Source organism: Carettochelys insculpta, chromosome 9, assembly GCF_033958435.1.
Source record: "Carettochelys insculpta isolate YL-2023 chromosome 9, ASM3395843v1, whole genome shotgun sequence".
Classification (NCBI taxonomy): Eukaryota; Metazoa; Chordata; order Testudines; family Carettochelyidae; genus Carettochelys; species Carettochelys insculpta.
This window is the reverse complement of record NC_134145.1, coordinates 21,073,564-21,098,751: the sequence shown is the minus strand read 5'-3', so window position 1 is coordinate 21,098,751 and position 25,188 is coordinate 21,073,564. Positions and strand designations below refer to the sequence as shown.

At 41.3% G+C, this 25,188-nt stretch overlaps 1 protein-coding gene across 3 annotated transcripts in view; it reads right to left on the bottom strand.

Annotated features, from left to right (window-relative positions):
- Positions 1 to 25,188, bottom strand: part of LRRC7 (leucine rich repeat containing 7) — a 204,679-nt gene that overhangs the window by 5,797 nt on the left and 173,694 nt on the right. For all 3 annotated transcript variants that reach the window (XM_075002503.1, XM_075002504.1, XM_075002505.1), the window contains 3 exons: positions 22,859 to 23,077; positions 20,102 to 20,194; positions 13,679 to 13,753 (listed from right to left, as the gene is read on the bottom strand). In XM_075002503.1, the coding sequence (XP_074858604.1) occupies positions 13,679 to 13,753; positions 20,102 to 20,194; positions 22,859 to 23,077 (387 nt within the window). The remainder of the gene's footprint in view (positions 1 to 13,678; positions 13,754 to 20,101; positions 20,195 to 22,858; positions 23,078 to 25,188) is intronic.

The window sequence follows — 25,188 nt, the reverse complement described above, 5'->3', positions numbered from 1 at the left end:
TTTCCAGGTTTATGGATTTTTGAAAGCAAACAGAATAATCCTGTCCTGGGCTATGAAGGCATGTCTATATGAATTTGGTCCTGAATAGAGGCAGGGAGTTCCTTAAGAGGATGCTGTAGTTTCTTTTGGTATTCTTCAGTGGGATCAGAGGAACGAGGACTGTAAAATGTGGTGTTGGAGAGTTGTCTAACTGGACAAGTGTTATAGTTGCTGCGTCACAGGATAGCTGAATTGGAGGAGACCAGCTTGGAATGTTGGAGCTGTTCAACACCGTGACAAGAAAGAAGCTGCTGGACACTTCCTTGTCTTCTTGTCTGAGGTGGAAGCTGAATCTTTGCCAGGATCAGAAACCAATCTGAAGGAGACCTTCCAAAGCCAGAGCTTTAGGTGCAGGTCCTGGCCATTGTGAGTCCTGGCTTTAAGTTTATTGCAATGTATGCATTTTGGGGGTACACAGGATTCCCCCAAACAGTGTAAGCACTGCAAGCAGCCATCTGAAATAGCGATGGCCTCATAGCATGAGGAACATCACCTGAATCTAGGGACCTACACATAGGGGCAAGCTGAAGTAAAAAGTATTTTTTGAAAGAAATTGAGAAAAAATAAGTAAGGAAACAATGTGTGTTGAGACTTGGGGCGAGTGTAATAGTTGAAGTGGAAAGCAGCTTGAAGTAGTAGCACTGCTGCACTCTGTCTCTAGCTAGGAATACTACCAAAGGAAGAGAGGAGCCCCAAGCCATGCACATGCTACTCAACCAGTCACAACTTGTGGGGTGAATACTACATGGGTGCAACCTGGGGGCAGAGGGGAAGGAGAGCACTGCTGTACAATCTCTGATCAAAGGTGCTGAGATGCACCTTGAGCAAAAGTGGAGCACCCAAAAGGTCATCTCTCAAAAGGAGAACTTGAGTTTTGGCAATCATTCATTGTGAGATTCTGCGACCATCATCCCTTTGGAATAGTTCCAGTGAAGACAGTGGTAGTACTAGTAGAATAAATACTACTCAATGGCTATGTCTACACTAGCCAAAAAATTCAAAATGGCCATGCAAAGTTTACTAATGAAGCACTGAAATACATATTCAGCACCACATTAGCATGCAGGCGGCCGCAGCACTTCGAAATTGACGCGGCTTGCCACCACATGGCTCTTCCAGACGGGGCTCATTTTCAAAAGGACCCCGGCTACTTCAAAGTCCCCTTATTCCTATCTGCTCATGTTTACTGTGCATGACAATTCTTGTTAAGCTTATACATTATTTAGTGTATACCTATTCTCATTTTAGTGATTTCTTTATAACAAAAGACAGTACATCTTTATGACTTTAAAATAGAGTGAAACCCATACATTAAAACCCCTGCATTATATTTTCAACTTAATTCAGTTGAACGTTATTGATAATCTCAGAGTACAAAAACTTCTGAATAACTTCATGGTATTAATTACATCTTAAAAAAGACTATAAATCCACTAAACTTGCTGTGGTCTTAGGATAATAATGCAATTTTTTACAAGATATATTGAAGTCAGCAGGGTCTGATGAAGTTCACCCACAGTGCATTAAGCATCCAGCAGAAGGAATCTAGATACCATTAGTGATTGTCTTCAAGTATTTATAGAAGATGGCTGAAGGGCACAGTGACTGATGAAAGTGAACACAGTACTTTTCTTTCTGTTCTCTTTTAACTGGGTGCTTATGGGCACCTGCTGTCCTGAGCTGTCAAGGAAGAACAGGCCAGCTTCTGAAGTGACAGATCCTGAGCTGACCAAATAGCAGCTCTCAGAGGGTGCGTCTACACTTGCATTCCTCTTTCGAAAGAGGCATGCAAATGAGGTAACTCGAAAATGCAAATGAGGCATAAACTTGTGTATTTGGTACCTCATTTGATATTCTAATTTCGAAAGTGCGTCTTTCGAAAGAAAGCCAGTGTAGACGCTGCTCTTTCGAAAGTAAACCCATCTTCGAAAGAATCCTTCTTCCCTTTATTTAATGGGAAGAAGGATTCTTTCAAAGATGGGGTTTACTTTCAAAAGAGCAGCATCTAGACTGGCTTTCTCCTTTCAAAAGAAGCTCTTTCATAATTAGAACATGCAAATGAAGCACCAAATACACAAATTTACACCTCATTTTCATTTTCAATTTAACCTCATTTGCATACCTCTTTCGAAAGAGGAATGCAAGTGTAGACGCACCCAGAGTGATCATAGAACAGTCACTCGAGTGGAACTCGCCCCTGTACAGAACCTTCATAGACTTTGAAAAAGCAATGATAGAGACACTTTGTGGAAACTGCTGCAACACCATGGCATCCCATCCAAAATTAATACAACTTGATTCATTCAACCCTTGACATGCCAAGTTATTCACAATAGTGTGAGCATACTGTCGGGAATGTGACAAGGGTGCCTACTGTCACCCTTCCTGTTTTTGATCACAATCGACTGGAATATGAACAGGGCAGCAGATGGCCATCAACGAGGCATCCAGTGGACACTTTTCAAACAGCAAGAGGACATTGATTTTGCTCATGATGTTGCTATCCTTTCGCACCAACATGAAAGCATGAAAGAAAAGGTCAACGCTATACAAAACTGCCTCAATGGCTGGACTGAACATTAACAAGGGAAAGACCAAGATATTGAGGATTGACCTGTCCAATAACATCACCATCACACTAGGAGAGGACGACCTGGATGATATGGAGCGGCTCACCTACTTGTGGAGCGTTATGGGCATAGATGGAGAAACAGATAAGGATATCAATGCCAGGAAGGGGAAAGCAACAGATGCATTCAAGACTCTCTGTCCCATATGGAGGTCACAAATAATATCTGTGATGATGAAACTGTAGATTTTCAACACAAATGTGAAGAGTGTGTTCTTGTATGTATGAGAGATCTGGCATACTAGAAAGTTCTCAAATCACAGGCTACAGACATTCATAAACAGATGCCTGAGGTACATCCTTCACATTAAATAGCAAGACTTCATCACAAGTGAGCTTTGGAACAGAGCAGGACAAGAACCAATTGACATTGTGAAGTAAAGGAGACTTGTCGATGACTTATGCTCCACTGAGTACAAGGGTTAGGTAGCAGTAGCAGCAGCAGCAGTTATCGCCAGAGTTATAGACAAATGAACCTAACTTCACTTCTCAGAAACAAACTGTGACAGAAATACCCATAGCCCTAAAGTGGTCGTTTTGCTACTATTGGCTACTTCCTGCATCTCTATCTATTGCTGCTAACAAGTTTTCCTCATTTCTGGTATGTTCTACACTTATTCCTGAGAAGTTAGTATCATAGAAGCATGTTTAAAACAATGTTAAACTGTTTTATTCAAATGGAAGGTTAAACTGGGAATTGCAGTTCCAAACTGAAGCACTAGGAGAGATGTTTGAGACAAGTAGTAAATGGGTTTAAATCGCAGAAAGAAAGAGTTGGGGTGGATGTGAGGCAAAACCAGGGTAGTTAAATACTGGAACCCTAGAAAGGCAGTGGAAGTTCTGTCTCCTGAAAATTTTTAAGAGCAGCTTAGGCAAAAACCTGTCAGGTGCTAGATAATATTTAATTTTGCCTCAGTACAGACGACAGAACTAGATGACTAGACTATTGAGGGTCCTTCCAGTTCTATATTTCAATGAAAATGGATAGAGGAAAGAAAGCTAACTCAAAAAAAGGAAGAGATGCAGATGTTATTGGGATGATGCCTGGGCCCTTCAACGTGCTTGGAGTTTCCTCTTCTAAAGAGTAAAAGGGAATAGCTAGATAAGACTAAAGGAGATTAAGTATTGGAACTATGGAGAGCCCTGTCCTGGGGAAAGTAAAGAGCATTAAGAAAAGTGACCACTTCTGTATTACTGCAAGGACGTTCTCTTCAGTTCCTTGATAGTCATGTCTGTATGTCAATCTCAACTCTTCCCTTTAGTCAGAGTACAAAACTATTTCAGTTTTATCAGTGGATGGCATGGCCCTTGGTCTATAGAATGTGGAAGAGTCCTGTCTCTCTCTACCTAGCCTTCTACATCTTGGTAGAAACTCCTTTACACAGGCTCTTTGAGGTGATGCCCTTGCAATTCTGAAAGTGGCGGAGCTGGCTACTTCCTACAGAATATCCCTCCACACTCCAACTGTTAGCTAAACTGATTTATGTCAATTTGGAAGGGCTCCTCCTCTGTCCTGGGAACTCTCTCTCACTTGTGCTCCAGGGAGAGATTAGGAAGCGGTTTGGCCAATGGGAGATAATATTGGATGCTGGAAATACAGGACTGGGAGAACGGGAAGGAAGATGTCTGTTGGCAGTGCAGAAGAAAAGGAGTTCCACAAGATTTTGAGGACTTTCTTCTGCTCTTGGCCTGGAATAAACACTATTCTCCTAATGGAAGAACCCCAGGTGCAGGAAACTGCATTTTGCAGTTTCCTTAACTAAATGGGGAAAGTTCAAATAGGAACGCAACGGCACTTAATTTTTTAATGCATACCTCTTCTCTTATCAAAATGCTTGAGGCTCCTCTTCAACCCTCACCAGCACAGAACAGTTTGCATTCTTTGATTAAGAATAATACAGGGTAAGCATATCACATTAGAAAATGAAGGAAGCACTGCCCATGCCATTCTTGCTCCATGCTACTTTGTTGAATGAGTTCATATTTCAGACAATAAAACTGATTGAGAGCACATCCACTAAGTAAGCACAGATTTAGGGAAATATGAAAGGGCTGAGTTAAATCAACTTTGCATTGATTCGGATTGTAGCCAATGCATTATTTTCTCCAGTGTTTTTGTGTCAGTACAAGTTTTCATCACTGATTCACTAAACCAGGTCACCTTTTAAAAGCAAAGCAATATGGAATCAATTTATATTTTGGACAATTCAGAAGCCACAGTAATTATTTCTTTAAGCTATTTTGGATATTATTGCTGTTTAAAAATATTGAAAGGACACTTTGCCTTACATGTAGGCTAAAGGGCCATTTAATTTCTACTGTCTTCAGTCTATTTTAATAAAATTATAACAGATGACATGGTATAAAGTGAGTTCTAATGAACAGAAATAATATCTAAATTCAATTAAGGAATCCTGCTGAAACTGAGCAAAAAATATGCAGCTAACACGCTTCAGATTTTTTTAAAAGTATTGCTATTTTAGGAACTTAATGGTGAACATTACCGCTTAGGTAAAGTTGGCTTGATCTTATATCTGTTTTTTTCTGTTAAAATTATAAACTACGGTTATAGAGTAGCAGCAATAAATTACTCAGGAAGGGTAAGAGTCCATCATGCTTCCTAATCCTGAGTAGTACCTTACTTCTGGCTATTTGAAGTAGTATTATTCCATATGAGAAAGGACAACATAATCTAACTCTAAGGCTATGTCTACACTAGCCCCAGAACTTTGAAAGGGGCATGATAATGAACCTAATCGAAAGATGCTATTGAGGTGCTTACATGAATATGCAGCACCTCATTAGCATAACGGCAGCCACAGCACTTCGAAAGTGCTGCTTTCGACCTTGTGCGGCTTGTGTACACGAGGTCCTTTTCGAAAGGACCCCGTATTCTTCAAAATCCCCTTATTCCTATAACCAATACGAATAAGGGGATTTCAAAGTGTGTGAGGTCCTTTCAAAAAGGACCCCATGTAGACGAGCCACACGAGAGCGAAAGCAGCACTTTTGAAGTGCTGCGGCCACTATTATGCTAATGAGGTACTGCATATTCATGGCAGCACCTCATTAGCATCTTTCGATTAAGTTCACTATCATGCCCCTTTCAAAGTTCTGAGGCTATGTAGCCAGACAGAATTCCCGCCCCCACCCCCCCACAAGCTCTACCCCATCTTGCCTGCCCCTCTTCGGTGTCTCAGAGCACACAGCACAAAGAAACAGCACAGTCTTGGAATGTTTTGAGAGCACACTGTCTGTTGGTGCCTCACAGACACACGTGCTATGTCAGCATGACCCTGGACTGAAGAATATAGATAAGAGGGCTAACAGGCTAGCTGTCGGCCTCAGGACTTTAAGCTGCCCTTGGCTGGTGTTGATAATTGATCCGCCCACACTTGGTCCCAGGAGGGGAACTTTACTGCCCGTTTCAAAGTTTGCCCCGTTTCTACAAATTTAGTTATCTCTGTCCTTACAAGTGTAACTGCCTTGTAAGCGCTGGCATCACAAAGACGACCCAGCACAATTGGTACCTTGAGATAAGGAAGAACCTACGTGCCCCCCAAGGGGTATAAAGAGGGGCCTGGCAGCCTACTCTAACTGAGCGCCAATCTCCTGTGCCTGCCAGTCGGGTAAGGTTATTGCCTCCCGAGGATCTAGGGGACCCCCTTCCTCGTACAGTTCTTCCCGAGGGATTCAGTGAACAACCTTGGCTATGCTGGAGTCAAAGGACGCAGCGGTGAGAATTATACCTGCAATGTTTTTTGTGCACATTTAGTAGTAAGAGCTCTTTAGTCTGAGGCGTCTGGTCCTCAAATGGGTAACTTTCTCTCATTGACATGTCATTTGTATCATCCTACTAAAGTAGGTAAGCAAATAGAGCAATAACAGTGTAACCATTAAGATTTTATATAATTCTGTAACCATTAAGATTTTCATTTCTGCTTTGTAATAAATAGTAACCATGTTTAAGCTTCAGCTTGACTCCTTCTAGTTGCTGTAACTCGGCCAAACACAAACAAAGGACCTTAGCTGGTTTGGCTATATTCATCTTGGTCAGTGGTAAGGTGCAGTAAAAGCTGGGCGCTGAGTTGTGCTGCCTCCATGGAGCAGACTCTTGGGGCACCCATCAGCCTCACTGGCTGCCCACTGCAAAGGGACAATCTGTCCTAGCAGTCAAAGTCTCGGGTGGAATAAGCTCTCTGCACCAATCTCGGGGGCACCTGTCAGCCACACTGGCTGCCCACTGCGAAGAGACAGTCTGTCCTAGCAGTTAAAGTCTCAGGTGACTCTTGGGGGCATCCATCAGCCATCTTGGCTGCCCACTGCGAAGGGATGGGCCGTTCTAGCAGCTAAAGACTCGGGTGTAAAATAGGCTCACAGACCACTCATTACCCATCCATCAGCTGACACGCTAGTGTAGACAGAGCCTAAGATGTAGAGTTGCTGCAGCCATATTGTCCTAGGATATGAAAGAGACCAAGGCGAGTGAGGAAATATTTTTTATTGGTCAATGATTACTGAGGAAACAGATAAGCATTTGGGCTTCATGGAGCTCTTCCTGGCAGACTTTACCTTATGAAGAGCACTGTTAAGCTCAAAAACTTGTCCTCCATCACCAGAAGTGGGTCCAATGAAGATATTGTTTCATCTACACTGTCTGTATTCAAAGGGCTGGAGTCACAAAGGCTGTGTCTACACTTGCATTCCTCTTTCAAAAGAGGTATGCAAATGAGGCAAATCAAAAAAGCAGATGAGGCACAAATTTGCATATCCGACACCTTATTTGCATATCCTTATTTTGAAATAGCTTCTTTCGAAAGACAAAAACCAGTGTAGACACTGCTCTTTCGAAAGTAAACCCCATCTTCGAAAGACTCCTTCCCTTCTTTCAAAAGAAAAACACAAGTGTAGACACAGCCAAAGGTACTTCAGCCTTGCAATGTTCAGAACTGCGATGCATAGATGCTGTATCATTCTATGGAGAGTATATTCCTGAGTTAGGTGCCCTGGGGGAGTTGGTGCATAAGAATGGGACTCACAAAACCCAGATTTCTGAACAGTAGCTGCCACATCTAACCAGTAGGAAATGCTGAGGGATAGAGGTGCAATTTAAATTCCACTCCTCAAAACAAATTACCTTCCTACATCTGGAGGAAGGTGCCTATTTCTGCTAGGGACCATGGCTGTCAGTACTGATATGCCAAACATGCAGAGGCCTAATCAACGTAGAGTATAGCAGAAGAATTACTTCTCATGTTTTGTTTGCAATGCTCCTGTTAATGCATCCCAGAATGATGTTTCCTTTTTTTGCAACAGTGTTACACGGTTCATTCTTATTTAGTCTGTGGTCCACTGTGACAGCTAAATCTCTTTCTGCAGTGCTACTTAAGTAATCATTTCCCATTTGGTATGTGTGAATCTGATAGTTCCTTCCTAAGAGGAATACTGTGCATTTGTCCTCATTGAATTTCACCATATTTACTTCAAACCTTTTCTCCAGTATTCAATGATTCTTCTGGTGCATCTGCCAAAGTCTGAGTCTGAATAAGTCAGGATGATGTGGTGCAAAGATCTGCTTTCTTCTGGTTCTTGGCCAAATCTGAAATCTATAGATATATACCGCCAGAGAGAGCACATATGCCACCCAATCATCTCGGTACTTTCAAACGCTTCTGAACAAATTTTTCTAACTGTATGTTGGTATTAAAGGAAATACCATAAAATGATTAATGAGACAAAGAGATACACATCATGAAATACTATACTTAAAATTGTTTGCCAAGTTATTGGCCTTTGAGTTTATATACACAATAATTTTAAGCATAATGTTAGCTACTCAGATCATTGTTTCTATAATTTTAAACTGCTTTCTGAAAGTTTATCAGAGGCAAGACAGTGAGCACTACTGCAGCTTGTTGATTAACCGTATGATTAAGGAATATATGCATCCTGAAATTGATAACAAACATTTCGATTTAACATTTAGAATTATTTCCAAATCATTACTGTGGTTTTTAAAACTCAGTTTCTTAACATGCAGGTCTACTCTGAACAGTTACTCTGGCATTAGGGAGTTCCATGTTTACTGTCTCACCGATTGCAGACTGAATTTACTCAGTATGAAAGTAACTAGATTATATTTTGCCAATCCTGCAAATTTACCTGGAGTCTCAGACACAAGCTGGGTTCTCTCATCCTTGCACACCATTATCAGCAATTGAGGTTTTGCAGGTCAGATCATTCATTGACTCCTGCAAAAGCCTATTAGCCTGCAGTGGCATTGTACAGATACAAGTGAAGGCATAATTGGAAGGCAGTATGGTTGCACAAGGGTAACTGAGGACATAATTTGCCTAGAGTATGTCTGTTAACGATGACAATATACAAAAGTAAATCCTTGCTTGAGACTTACTTCCCAGCATGAGTTTGCAGGACTGGCACAGGGAAAAACATACTACTTGTAAGTTAAAGCAAGAAGAAGTTCTGTGGCAGCTTATAGACTAACAGATTTTTTGGAGCATAAGCTTTCGTGGGCAAAGACCCACTTTATCAAATACTTGTAAATTGTGCTCATTTGAAATGGAAACTGCCAGAAAGAAACCTGGAATGCTATTTTTAGGAAGTTATTCTTCAAACAGATCAGCGAAACTGTATTGCTTAGGCTTTGCCTTCAGCCTCAGGTGTAGGACTCATAACTAATTGTATTTAAATAACATCATTATAAAAGTATAATAAATTAGGTTGGTAGATTAACAATTTGCATTGTTGTTCAGTTATATATGAATTCACTCTAGCAGTATGCACAGCATTAAAGAGAAAATGTAGTTCCCAAAGTTGCAGATAAATTCATTATTAATATTTACCACTATTTCGAATAAATATATTTTATCTTTCCTGTGTTTAATTATATCATGAAGACTCCTGCCTATTAATGTATACATGAAAGAGTACAGACCGGATAAACAGAAAACTTCTGAATAATTTAAAATTGAAAGCAGGCATTCCCATGCAATTATATATTGCTGCTACTATACCTCCAGCAGTCCTTTGCATCTCTTGATCTCAGTTGCTTTGATTCTAGAAGACCATTGAATCAACCTAGTGAAAAGGGCATTTCTAGAAATTCTCTTATGGGGTCGGTCAAGTTGCTGTAATTTTCAGGCTACAATGTCAGATGTACAAAACCATTATTACAGCAGTGATACATGCACTGGTAGATAACTCCATGCCATTAACATGTTGTACTGTGAGTACTTGTCAACAAGTGTCCTTGTGGTATGACATAATGAAAAAATCATTTGAGGTAACATGACAACTATTATATTAACACAGGTCAGGAGTGTACACTTTACATAAAAATTAAATAATGTACAGAAGAGTAGAGTCCTTCATTCATACTTGCATAAAACTGTACAAACTACAAAAGAGTCAATTAGAAATACTCCCACCATTTCTGCACATTTCTGGCAACTTTAAACAACATTCTTACGTCATTAATTTTTGTACTTTTTTCTTTGCTTTACTTAATCTGCCTTCAAATTCTCCACATTATAATTCTAGCTGTCTTATTTAAAAGAATTAATTTAGATGTAGTAAGACAGAGGTAGCCGTCTTAGTCTGTACTCCAACAAAAAAGGCAGCAGAAATGTAGCACTTTAAAGACTAACAAAATGATTTATTCAGTGATGAGCTTTCATGGGTGGGTTTGTCCCATGAAAGCACATCACCAAATAATCTTTTAGTTAAAGTGCTACATTTATGCTGCTTTGTTTAATTTAGATGTGTTAGGTGATTCCTTTAATTCACTGATTTTTGGGAAGATCTTCAATTACTTGTATAAATTAGTTCAGATAGATTTATGTTAACTGCAAACAAGTTAGCAACAATGCAGGCCTGTTTCAAAGCTTTCATATCATATCTCACAGAGCTGGAAGGGACCTTGAGAAGTCATTGAGTCCAGTCACCTGCCCTCACAGCAGGACCAAGCACCATCCCTGAAAGTTTTTTTAATCTATTTGCCTCAGGCCTCTAAATGCCCTCCTCAGGTATTGGATCCACAACCCTGGGTCTACAAGGCAAACACTCAAACCACTGAGCTATCCTTCCCACTAGCTGAAGTCAATGGGATTCTTTCTAGTACGAGATGACTTGGAAGAACAAAAACAGAGGTATGAAGCAACAATGCAATTGCAGATTGCCCCACAAAAGAAGTTTGCAAAATGCAATGAATCTCAACCCCAGAAGTTCAAGCAGTTTCAAAGTCTGCTATGAACCATTTTCACAGCTATAATCACTCTTCCCTCACTCACACACTCAGTTGTCTTCATACCCTTCATGGTAACAATACGACTTCCATGTAAAAATAATCATTCCCAGAATTATGTAGAATAATGTCTTTTTTTTTTTTTTTTTTTTTTTTTTGGAAACAACAGTTATTTGCCATTACTTCTGATAGGAAATTTTGATTTTCCACCAGTGGAGAATTTCGAAAATGCTGTCGGGGCAGCTTTGCTTTGACTCTATCTGAATTATTGCAGGGGACTTGATTTAAATGGTCCACATTAAAATGTAGATCTTTCATGTGAAATTAAATGGCATAAAAGATCCTAGTTTTCTTATGAGGCCATTCAAATGTTTCTGTGCTCCAGAACACGGGATACGAGTTCTCCCAAGGAAAATATGCCAAAGGTATTCACACAGTGAAGGAGAGGCAAAGTACTGCACTCAGATTTATTTGTGAAAATGTGATCACTGAGAAAGTTGGTTTTGTACTAGAAGAAAATCATAAACATAGGGTCTGCGTCTACACTAGCAAGTTCTTTGGAAAGATTTTTCAAAAGAAGGAGGCTCTTTAGAAAGATTCCACAGAGCATCTCCACGCAAAAAGTGTTTTTTCAAAAGTAAATCAAAATAACATGGTGCTCCTTTCAAAATTGCTCTTCCTTTCCTGTTTCAGGAAGAGCGCCCCGTTTTGAAAGCTTCTTTTGAAAGAAAACGTGTAGATGCTCTGCAGGCCCTCCCCCCCCCTCCAAAAGAGCAGTCCTCATAGGGCCCAATTTTTTGATTCCTGGCTCTTTCTTTCAACAGAGTAGGGGCTGTGTAGACTCCCTCTTTCAAAAGAGCAGCTTGCTCTTTTTATCCACTTCTTTGTGTGTGGATGCACTTTTTCGTAAGTTCTTTCAGAAGAGACCTTCTGGAAAAGCTTCTTTCAAAAGATCTTTGTAGTGCAGATGTACCAACGGTGACCATATCTTCCTGTCCCAAATATGGGACAGGGAAATATGCAGGGGAGGGGTGGCTCCTCCCGGCTCCATCAAGCCCTGGGGAGCTGGGAAGGATGCAGGAGCTGCCGATGCTTCCCAAGAGCCCAGGAAAGCAGCAGCCCCCAGCGCTCCCCAGTAGCCCTCAGGAAGCTGCAGCCACCTCAGCCCTCCCCAGGAGCCCCAGGGAAGTAGCAGCTGGAGGCCCTCCCCGAAAGTCCCAGGGAAGTGGCAGCTGCTTGTAGAAAAGGTCAGTGGAGGAGAGTCCACATACAGGACAATCAGTCCTTTTAAAAAAATAAGTACGGATGCCTCTTTGGCATCCCAAATACAGGACCATCCCACCTACTAGGGGACAGATGAGCAAAACACAATGTAATAAAATGTTCAAATGCTTGCTTTCATTCATGTAAAAGAATCAAGCAAAGTAATAAAATTGAAATAGCATGGCGTTATTAGTTTATATAGCATCATGTTTGTTGAGGTAAAGATATAACATACACTAGTAGTGACTAAAAGAAGTAAACAATTTTAGAAAGTAATAGGTAAAACTGCTTTTATTCATCTCAGAGTTGCTCTGTTGTTAACTTTGCATTTAAAGACAATCATGGGCCTGATCTTGACACAAAGCACATTTGTTTTTCAGGCTTTAACCTGAGTGTGTGAGGTCTATGTGGGGGACCATTCTCTATTTTTTTTGTCAGCTTGTTCTCATGAACAGATTGTTGTATGTGCATTGTACATGGAAGTAACAAAATCCTTACCTCACTACACAGTAAACCCTCAGAATGTGCAAGCAGTGGGGAGATGGGAACCAAGTGGCAGCCTGGTTCCTGGCTGCCCTGAGCTGGAGGAAACTGTGAAATTGACCAGTCATGAGCTGATCAGTTTCCTGGATCCCAGAAGCAGCAGGGAGCCAGGAACCCAGCTGCACCCTTGTTCCTGGCTCCCTGCCGCTCTGGTGAGCTGGTCAGTTTCCTGGCCCCTGCAAGCCCAGGGAGCCGGGAACCAGGTTGCGGCCTGGTTCCTCGCTCCCCTCCAACTTGCAAGAAAATTTGAGTTACGTGGGGGTTGCACGAACACAACCCATGCATAACTTGAGGGTTTATTGCATATACAGAATGGGGCCCTATGTTCCCCTCTGAAAAAATACATTAGAGGCCAAACAATGGGGGAAACCCCTCTACCAGATTAATCTTGATGTTACAGGCTCATTAAAAAGGAAGAGATTGTGGTCTATGGTAGGGATAAAGGTCACAGCTTCTAGATCCTGTGAATCCAGAGCACAAGGCTACGGAGCCTGAGCCAATCTTGGCAACAGACTTTCTTTCTCAGCCTCTCTCTGCATGGTATAGTAACTTCCTAAGACTCTACTATGTTGTCTTTAGTTCCTCCTTCCTGTGTTTGCACACTGCATTGTTTGTGAGGGAGAAGAAGCCACAGGAACGAATGAATGCTGGTTGGACCTCATGTGCCACTAACATGTAACACCACTCTCTGATTTCAGAAGTTTTTCCAGGAGGTGTTCCTTTAGCTCCCAGAAAGGCAATGCGTGTCTCCGAGAAAGAGAAGAGAACTGTCTAGCCCTAGCTAAAGTACTATGAATTAATTATAAACTAAATTAGTGAACAAAAAGTGGAAATTAGTCTAAACTAGCACTGAGGAAAAAAATTACTTGTCTGTTTTGCGTATTTGATCTAGAACTAAATTGAAATTACAAACTAAGCAAAAAAACTAAGTTCCATCTTACCTTAAGGATCTTATCACCAGGCTGCAGCAGGCTGGATGCTGGTCCGTCAGGCTGAACCCTAGTAACAAAGATACCCTATAAGTCAGAAGTAACAGAGGTTAGGATTCTATTATCAAGCACTAGCTAAAGATTCGTTTGATATTTTATACTAAAAATGGAGGAAATTCAGCAATGACTCATGTTCTAGGGAAGCACGTTTTCTGAAAGGTTCCATTTATTGAGATTTAAAACAATTTGCTATTGTACGAAAGCTACCAGTCACCATGTAATAAAAAATTAGAAATATACATACAAGAGTCCATTACTAAGAATGATTTCTCCGGCTCAAGAAGCACAGTGTTGAACCACATTTGCACTATTGGACATTTCTATTTTAAATCATCTGGAATTCCTCCAGCACTCAGCTTTTCTGAATATACGCTGTAGATTTGAGCCCAATTATCGTATGTACTCTTCCAAGATGTGTTAGAACTGTTTCTCCCATTGATAATTTTGCCTATTATACGTTTAAAAGTTTTATACAGATTTGTCTGAACAGAAGACCACTGATTATGGACTCTTCCTTTAGTGGAATACTGTTTTATCAAGCACATACCTGACTGCATGCATTAAATAAGCTTTCATAAAGAACTTTAAAAGGACTGAGGCTTGCTAAACATCCTGCGAGAGACCAAAACAAACATTTCCTGAAATCTGTCCAACTGTCTGCTGTTTGCTGATCTGAAGGCTTTAGATAATCCTACTAATGCCTTAAAGCTGAAACTTTGTAAGAAGCTAAGCAGCAGCCCCAAGTTACAACACCTTTGTATTGTGCTCTCTTGGGCCACGTTTACACAAGCCCCCTCCTTTGAGAGGAAGAAGCATGGTAATGAGGGATTTTGGAAGATGCTAATGAGGTGCTGCCATGAATATGCAGGTGACTCATTAGCATAATGGCAGCCGCGTGTGATTCAGAAGTGCTGCTTTCAAAATGCGCATGCCGCCCACGTAGACAGGGGCCTGATTTCGAAAGCCCCTTCTTCCCAAAGCCAAATGAGACGAAGGAGCTTTCGAAGTCTGGGGGGTTTACATGGGCGGTGTGCATTTTGAAAGTGGCACTTTCACGGCAGTGTGTCATTAGCATCTGCTGAAATCCCTCATTACCATGCCTCTTCCAAAAGGAGGGGGCTAGTGTAGACACGGCCTCAGTGTTTCTCTCCTGATAGCAATTCAATTAGCTAAGGGTTATTTGGAACTAAGATGCTAACTTTCAGAATCAGCTAATTTTTTTATTATTTCTGTATATAAGTGAAAGAAATGGGTTTATTGGGAAGAAAATTAAAATTAAACAAGAGCTGGTTAGCTATACTATAATTTATGCAAGATGTTTATTTATTTCCACTAGTGGGGGAAAAACATTTTGAGGAGTTAGGGGACTTGGAAGTTGTTCCAGCACTTCAAAGTACCGGCAGGTGAGCCGCAGCTAGATGTGTGCTGGTACTTCTAAGTTTAAAACTTCGGAGTTGCCGCAAGGGGCGGGGAATTTGCTTAATGAAGCGCTGCCTATGCACAGCAGCACTTCATTAGTAAACTCCCAACACCCTAATTACCATCCTTCCTTCAAAGGAAGGTGGTAGTGTAGCCAAGCCCAGGGAGTGCTAGCCATTCAGAACTCCCCTTCCACAGCTGGCCAATGGATGCCAGAGACTCCTTGGAGAGGAGCTATCTGTTGTCTCTTCACAAGCATTTCCCTTCCTTGCTTGTAGGCCTGTCCTGCTTTCACTGCTGGCTCCATTAAGTTCCCTCATACATTTATGTGGGTGGATGGCATTTTTTATGGTCTCAGGTACTTCTCTGTTCTTTTGACCCCTTTCCAGACAATGGGGCTTGCAATCTTTCCTCATCAGTCAAACCCTGCTTCTCTGCGCTTACCTAATTTTTTTCATTATATGTAATCACCATTTTGGTTTTTCTTTCTGTTACACAGGTCATGCTTGGAAATAAATACGGGTCAAATAAACTTCCTCTTGATTTATTTTGGACTCCGATCTCTGGACAGCACACAGAAGGGGCAAGGCAAGGTGGCCAGACCATTTCAAAAACAATGTCTGGAAGATACTACACATGGGAAAAGGATTGAGGACTAGAATTTTGCAAATAATATTAAGTCTACTACAGTTGACTTCATTTGCATATCTGTCTATGCCTCTGCTTGAAGGACTCCTCACTTTCAGGTGTAGAAGTGTTGGTCCAACAGTGAAAAGATGTACTGCTTTTAGGAAAGACGAATTAAAGCACCAAAATATTAATCTGTGTGCAATTGCACACTTGTTCTTGAAAAAAATCAAAATGTTTAAAAAATACAATGCAAAGTTATGTACTTCAAATCTTTATTCCTTGGCCTGGCAGTTGTTTAGAATTTCTGTCATACTTATTATTAGCTTGGTAAAGAGTTTGTAAGTTTTTGGCAAAGGATTTGGGGTTTGCATTTCCTTTCCTTCCTTCGGATGTAGTAGAAGCATAGCAATATTGTTCAGCTTCCCTGGTTAAATTTCAATTGGTACTTGGCCTTTCCCCTCCATTTCTCTCTCTATTATCATAATTAAAACAGTGATTCTCAAATTCAGCTTTACAGAGTGACCCAGAGTTCTTCATGCTGATCCATGTGAGTGTAGCTTTCTTTCTTGTTTCCAATAGCTAAATTGCATTACTGTAGGAAAGTAACATATGCTATCTGATAATATTTTATCCCATAAGCATTTGCTGTAGTTGCCATAGGAAGAAAGTTACATGATGGGAGGGAGAAAAGAAGGAAGGAAAAAAAGGAAGAAAGAAAGCTTTCCAAATAAGGAAAACATTTAAAACATTTGAGAATTGACCCAGCATAAAGACAACTAGTTTACTGTTATAGCTACACGCAGAGGCCATCAAGTTGTTAGCCATCAAAATAACTGTTGCGTAATTGGGAAACTGAAAAATCAGCCAGGAGAGGTCACTCATAGCTGCTGCTGGCTCAGGTTATTATAGACTAAGCAGGCAAGATGATCTAAGCAGTTCTAAGACAGTGTTACTCCTTCACCCCATCTCATTTTGAGTATATATTATTAAGGAGGTGAATATTCTTGAACCTGGTGTGCTCTGATAAGTTTAGTGATTTCACAGTAAAATATGGCACACATAGTATTTATATTGAAATTATCTGAACTGTGTTCAGCCCCATTATGCCCTTTAAAATATGATAGATACACAAATAATGACTGACGCACTAAAAACACTTAATCTCAAGTAAAAACATATAAGGATTTATATTATTTGAAATAACCTGAAATAATTAATTCCTTTGATAACAAGCAATAACAATGGTGTCACAGGGCTATATTTGTTCAAGAACTCCTCTTAAACCATAAGAGCTACGACCATGAAATTTGGCATGCAGCTTCCTCTTACCCTAACTTAAACCAAGGTCAGGGTTTGGCTGTGCCTGGAAAATGGGAAGTGCTGTTTTCCAGAACACAGAAAGGGAGGTGGAAGAGAAGGCAAAAGGAAGGACATAAACAGGAGGAATATAATACTGAAGAGTGGCCACGGGGGCTGCTGCAGCACCAAGAGAGAGGCCAACAGGGCTGGGGCACCGCCATCATGCCTCCCACAAAGACTGGGTAAGTAACTCCCCTGACACAAGCACAGTGTTTGCCTGTGGAAAGCCTATAGGCTTCAAAATGGGCTACTGGGGGAGGAGTCCCCAAATAGCCTGCAGGCCATGTGAGGGGTGTTGGAGGCCAGGGGAAGCCCCAGAACCTCTCCCCACCCAGACAGCCCGCAGGCCATGGGGGGGGGGGCAGCTGGAGAGGGACCAACCCCTCAAAGCCTGTCCCCTCCCCACAGTCTGCAGGCCATGGATAGCAGTTGAAAATGGCCAGCCCACTGAAGCCTGGGCCCCCGCCAACAGCCTGCAGGTCACAGGAAGCAGCTGGATAGGGGACAGTAGCTGGAGCCTGCCCCCATGCCCCGACAGACTGCAGCAGACTACAGGGAAGTAACTGGAGTGGGGGCAGCCCCCCATGCCTAGCTCCCCTCCATATAGCCTGCACACTGTGAGGGGCCACTGGAGGGAGGCAGTCCCCTGGAGGTGGTCTCCCCAGCCAAACAGTCTGCAGACTGTGGGGCCGGGGTAGCCCACTGAAGGCTGGGAGCAGCTCCCAGAGTGTGCCACCCATTCTGCAAGCTGCATGTGGGCCACCTGGAGGTTGGGGGCAGCTGACAGAACCTTGTCCCCATTTCAAAATCCTACTGATAATGATGGTGGTGAGGGTGCTGCTGGAAGGAGGGGCAGCTCCCAGAGCCTGGTCCCCTCCCTCCCCAAAGACAGCCTGTATGCCACGGGGGCACTGGAGGTGGGGCAGGGCAACCCCTAGAGCCCAACCAGTCCCTGGAGCGTTTCATTATACGGGCTACAGGATGGAGGGGGCCTTCGGAGCCTGGGTGTAGACCCCCAGACCAGGACAGGGCTGGGGATGCAGTGCCAGCTTGAGGATGGGGTCAGGCTGCAGAGCTTCAGGATGGGGCAGGAGGGGAGGGAGGAGAGATGGAGGTGAGGGCCTGCCCACAGACCTCCAGCCCCACACCTGACAAGTATATAGCCTCAGATCCCTCTCTCCCAGAATGTGTCGCTGGCCAGGGAGGACCACCCTGGCCCCCTGGGAGGAGCTGCAACTGGAATAGTGCCACCCTCACCACCACGGATGTCCCAGGACTCCCCACTCCACCTCCCAGCCCTCTGTCCTGAGATCCCTGCCCTAACTTTTGTACCTCCCACCTACTTTGACTTCTGCATCCTCACCGCCTGCCTTCAGGCCCCACAAATTTCCCGACACTCTGCCCTAAGTCACCCTCCCCGCAACCTCTCCTCATCCCTGACCCCTCATTCCAGCCTTCATTTTTCTTCATTTTTTAAAATTACTGTCATTGAAAAAAAGCATGTACACTTCTAATTTATTTTCAGAAAATTACTTCCATTAGAGACTCAAGCAATGCCTGATAAGTCTTCTAGTTGAAATATAAAGTTCTAATTTTACCATATATAGTTACAGAATCAAATTCTGTACTTCTGTAGATACATTCATGAGGGAACATGAATTCTTTTTAAAAAGAAAACCCTGGAGAATTGCAATTGTAAAAACAACTGATCCAGAATTTAATTATAATATCATTAGCCAAATTAGGAAGTATGACATTAAGTCATACTTACATTAGTTATAAAGCATATAGGAAAGATCATAGTAGGTAGCATTTCAGCCTCCAGGGAGGAGAACACACACTTCGAAATACTACAAGTTCAAATATCTACTGGAAAATTATTTGCTCCTTGTAGCCCAAATTCAGTAATTGACAACATTACAAAATATCAGAACCTGTGCACACAATACAGGTATATTCAAAAACACGTCATTTTCTGTTGATATTAGTTTTCCCTTTCAATTTTAAATGAAAACTAATGGAAAAATTTTAAAAAATATTATGTGGTCTAAGGCCACATACAAGGATATGTTTAAAAATATGCTGATCCCATGACTTGCTGAGCTCACACTGAAATGAATGGGTACAGATGTATATGGAGATGAGGATTTGGTCTTATCTTCACACAGAATACACCTTGTTTGAAATATGTAAATTTTTAGTCTTTATGCAACAAGCTCCACTTAGTTTTCGTATACATCTCATTAATTCAGAGGCCTTAGATTCCACTTTCTAATTTCTAGACAATCTGAATATGATAACCCTTGAGTCTCACTCTTTTATTTTGCAATCCCCATTTTGCTGTCTAAGAAATACATCATTCTCCTAAAGCCTTTAATATAAACATGCAGCAGTTCCAGATGTTTATTACCAGCACCCTCCCAATTCTGATTACTTAAAAGGAATGTTCATTTACAAAGAAGTGTGTGGTGAGTCCTCTATCAACTTTCCACAGCTATTATTCTGCAGAAAGAAAGGATCTGTTGTGTTTGGCAGAGTAGGTAAAAACCTGGGCAACTGAAGCTAGTCGATGACACTACAATTTAAAATACCAGTGAAATTATCCTCTTAATTAAAGAGCCAATTGATTTCCCACTGAAATCACCAGGAATTTTTTCAATGACCTTAGTAGGAGTTGGATCAGGTCCTAGGATTGTGCTGTAAAAAAATAAGCTTAACTAGTCAAGGAAGATGTTACTTTGGAAAATAAAAACAGCATTCAAAGATTAAATTATTGTTGTACAGGGAATAGCCTATTTTGATTAACCTTTACCAACCAGAAGGAAATACCTTTTTTATAAAGTCACATCCTGAATCAATTTCTGTGTGTTCACAACTCCTATTGAAGCCAATGGCATGCATGCTTGCATCTGGCAATATTTCTTGGCTCATTGGAATAAGACCACCAGTAAGAAATTGACATCTTACCTTATCAGAAGGTTTGAATGGATTTCCTTGTCCACTTATTCCACCACTGATACTGAATCCAAGGCCAGGATTCTTTTCTATTCTCACACAAAACTATGTTAAAAAGATATGGAAAGATAATCGAACGCCATCATTAAAGCTAATTTTCTACACAACTGTGTCTCTGCCTGACACATTTTGGTTTGTGGTGAAGTATTGGAATTGACCATTATGAATTATACTGCCCAAAAATATTAAAAACCATCACAGTTGTTATTCTGAAGTACACAAATGTGATATTTTGACATTTTAAATATGCTTTCACACTTCTGGGGATCAACCAACAAGATCTGTGCATGACAAGGACTATTTATTCTTTATTCTTCTGACTGAAGAACGTCTTACAGACTGTTTTTCTGACTACAGGTTGAACCTGTCCTGTGTTGGGCATGAGAATTTGCCAGACAATGGAAGGTCAATGCCAGTGGTGCCAGATACCACCAGTGGAAATATGCAGAAGCCACTTGAGAAGCTGCTGTTTCTCATTACTCTAAGCCGTATTCCTTAAAAGTTCTTTTTCTTCAATGTTTTATTTTATGATCAGATGCCTGAAGTATACTATCTTCCACATGCCTAACAGCCTATACACACTTCAACAAAATATCTAAATGAACATGAATCCTCCTTTCTTCAGTGATAGACAGTAGGATCATCCTCCACAACCAGTCAATTCCCCCACCATCCCCTGGTACTCAGCCCTCTTCATTCCACCAAATCAATGCCAGAAAGTAGAGACTGGTTTGCATTGTGTCCTAAACGCCAAAATCTCTGGTCAGTTGGACTATCTCAGAAAGTGATTTCTTATATTGACCATGATATTATTAAAATAACTGCAGTAATAGGCCAGTTATAGCCATTAAAGTAAATGTAAAAATATCAATATAAATTATTCTGCTTTGTGCCAGACTGTAGGCTGTCAGTTATTTTCAAGTATCAAAGGGGTAGCCATGTTAGTGTGTACCCACAAAAATGAGAAGTCCTGTGGCACCTTATACAGTAAGGCTACAGTTACACTAGCTGGTTTTGCTGACAAAACCCCGGTTTTCTCAACAAAACCCGTGGAGCATTTACACACCAAATGAGACTTGTGGGCAGTATCAGGACACCCACAGCAAAACAGCACTTTCACCAGTCGCATTCTGTCTCAAAGTTTTGAGGCATAATGCTGCTGTCGGCAGATTTTGTGCATGAAAAAGCTCTGTGGCTGCTCTGGGGGGCCTCCTCTTGACAGATAGGGCATCCACAACAATGGGCAGCCCTGTCTGCTGTGTTTCTGGGTGCCTGTTTTGTCGAGAGAGCAGCCAGGCAGGCAAGCTGCTCTGTCAAGAGAGCAGAGCACGCTCCTGATTGGTTTTGTGTGTGGCTGCACTCTGTCAACAGAAATTTTGTTGGGAAATCTCTTCTAAGAGTGACTTCTGTTGACAGAGCACTGTTGCGTAACCATAGCCTAACAGATTTTTTGGAGCATAAGCTTTCGTGGGCAAAGACCCACTTCGTCAGATGCGTCTGATGAAGTGGGTCTTTGCCCACGAAAGCTTATGTTCCAAAAAGTCTGATAGGCTATAAGGTGCCACAGTTATTTCAGTTAATGTTAAATCAAAGCATCACATTTAAATGTCCAATGTACTTTTGGGAATAAAACTTTAAAAGGAATACTGTCCACAACATGGGGTATGTCTATACTAGGAAAATAAGTCAATTTCAGACAAGCAATTCTAGCTATGGCATCTGTGTAACTAGAATGGACGTATGGAAATCGACTTATTGTCCTAGTGAAGACCTAGCTTTTATAGTCTCGTGTCGATATCCTTTACTCCATGTGAAAGTGTGGAGTACGTGGTTTGACAGCCAAGCCCAGAGAGATCGATTTTGCCACATCTTCACCAGATGCTCAAAATCGTACTCTGGAAGATCGACCACCAGCCCATTGATCTTCCGGTAAGTACAGACAAGCTCATGGGTCCATTTATGACATACTTCTCACTGAAACACCCATTTTAATTAGTGAATCAGGAGAAAATGTCGGTATCCTTCATGATAAAAAGTGGATCATGTTTGTCATAAAATATTTGTTTGTAAATAGTTTTTTAGGTTCCTAAATATAATGAGTGTTCAAGTACCCAGTTAGAAAGAGGACAGGACTGGGAGTGGGTATATATTCTCCAAGTAAAATTACTTGCTACTGGCACAAATAATAAAACTGGAGTTGATTAAAGCCATTGAGACATTTCAATAAATGCTTTAAAAATGGCATGATCAATAGTACAATTTATGTCTATTCAATTTGCTTGCACGGTGTTAAGCGCAACCTTAGCGAAATAACCTACCTATCAAACAAAATCAAAATGCTTTGAAAAAAATCTTGATTCTGTTGCAGATAGAAATTTATCTTTAAAATCTGTGCATAAGAACTCAAATATAAAAGTAGGCTCAAAATTTTTTTTCCATAAGATATCAGACTAATCACTCACATTGCTCAATGTTGTGTATAAAGCAACTGACATTCAGAAGCAACATGCCTACACATATGCGTGCAATCACAAAAAAACAACCTACTTATCAAAATCCTGGCAAATCAACAATCCTTACATAGACAGAGAATTACAACCTCTTTCTCTTGTAGCCCCACATTCTCCTAACAGTGTAGCTGCTACTCGACAGGAAAACACCCAAATGTTGTTTTCATCAACATGTTATTTCACATACGCATTTTCTCACCTGCTCCTGATAACCATCCATACTCCTCTGCCCCTTGGTTTGGATTAAGCACCGTCCTGCCTGAGGCGCCCTAGAGCTCTGTGAAGAAGGGATCTGAATAGGCAGTGGTGATTGAAACTGCTGAATGGTCACTTTATTCACGTTTCCTTCATATTGCTGCTCTCGGCTCCGATGTTGTAGGCTTTGAGATCCCATCAAAGTCTGGATGTGGCTACCTGCCTGTGGGTAATGTAACCCGTTAGGCCAGAAAGTCAGGAAGCTGAAAAGAAGCAATTATTACAACTTACACAGTCAAGTAAAAGCAAACCTCTTAAATAAAATATCAGAGGTTTGCCTTCTGACCACAGTTGACAACTGTGATTAAAATCAGCAAGGATGTATCCATTGCATTTAGTGTCTCAGAGCCATAATTGAGATAAAATGTACAGAGTTTGATACATAAAAGGAAAACATTTTACTCCTTATTTCATGGTATATGTTTCTGCTCATAAAATGTCATGAAATGAAAACATGTACCAATGAAATACATAAGATTACTTTGCAGTATATTCTAAAAAATGTTAAATATTGGGTAGCACTGAATTTGAGAATAGTTTGGAATAGAGTTTATTCTCTATTACCAACAAATATAAATATTTGGCTAATTTGTACACTGTTTCAGGATTATCTATTCAAATCACATTTTTATAGTATAGTTTAAATTCAGTGCTTATTTATCATCATGTCAGAGGCTAACAGAAGCCAAGTGGATCATATTCAGTGTAAATGCATTGTCCCAATAAATAATGTGATTTTTACACAAACTTATGTTTACTGATGTCACTAATTGTATTATCAGCTTTTTGAACAGAGCTAATTGTTTGTAATTGGAAATGACTTCAATTTTCAAAATTATGGAAAATATTGTTTGTTGTTTTGTTTTTTGATATTTGTCAGAGAAAGGCCACTGATAATAGCCTTCAGTCCCTGCTTATCTTTTCACATGTTCAATTATGTTGCTTTAACAGGTGGAGTTTGATTGGTATGTTACTCTATTCTTGACATGGTAAAGTTGCACACACTTGCTTACTTTTCAACATACATTCTGTTTATATACATAAATTACACACACACCAGAGTCAAATAATGAAAAATAAACTAATTGAAAACAATTTTATACTGTTTAGGATGATAGGATTGAACTGTTGATGCTTATTAATAAATTGGCATGCAACTTAGCCATAAAGGAATGAGTAAAATAAATGCTCTAAGAAATACTTAGATCATTACTACTTCCATGAAACATCACAATCCTATGTTACAGGATATTTTCAGAGTACACAAACTCAGTAATTTATGATAGGCATGTTAGACACCATGGTCTAATTCCATAAATACAAGTACATCTTTCTGATTCTTTTTGAACAAGCGCATAACGGTTTCTACATAGTCCTACACGCTAGAAAGGCCCTATTATTGTCTGGCGGACGCAATGAACTCTCTGACAACATTGCCTTATCAGGCAATGAGGAAGATGAAGCCAAGGTAGGTAGAGCTTCTCCCAGGTCTTATATGGGGGGTACCACCTGAACAGATTGCTCTTGTTCCATACAGAGCCTGGTTGTGGGAGCAGTTTCCTTCTGTTCTTGACAGGCCCAATCTCAGTGAGTAGTAGATGACACAGAACCAGGGTGTGTGGAGACAACCTAGAGCCAGATGGACCAGTGGTGTCCAAAAGTAAGACACCAGTTCACCACATGCCCTCACCAAGCCAGGAGTTGCCCCTGCAGCCAGGTGCCCTACCCCCCCCACCTGCAGCCAGGCACCCCACCCCTCTTTGCCTCTCCACAGCCAGGGGTGCCTACCCCTCCCTGCCCTCTGCAGCCAGGCACCCTACCCCCAGTGACTCACTGGAGCCACTGCTGCAGCCACCCAGCCGAAGCAGTGCAGTCCAGAGAGCCGCATGGCATGGTGCCTGAGCCCCCAAGCCAGACACAGTGCCCAAGGAGCCACTGCACCACCGCACCAGCCTGCTGAGCTGCATTCACCACAATACACTTCCCTGGTCACCACATGTGGCTAACAGGGAGTATATGGGACACTGTGGGCCCAGAGGTTTCAAGTGGCCATTGGTATGGTCCTAGAGCCCATGTCTTTTCCAATTATGGATCTCTCCCAGTCAGCCAAATGGAGTTTCTGCTGCGTCCAAGGGTTGTAACTGCTCAGAGTGGAGTAGTGGGTAACAGGATATGGTCATGGCATATGTGAGCCAACTTTCATCTCTAATGGAGAACTGGATTCCTCTAACCAAGCAGTAGCTGTCTTTGTGGGTGTCAGTGTGCCAGGAGTAT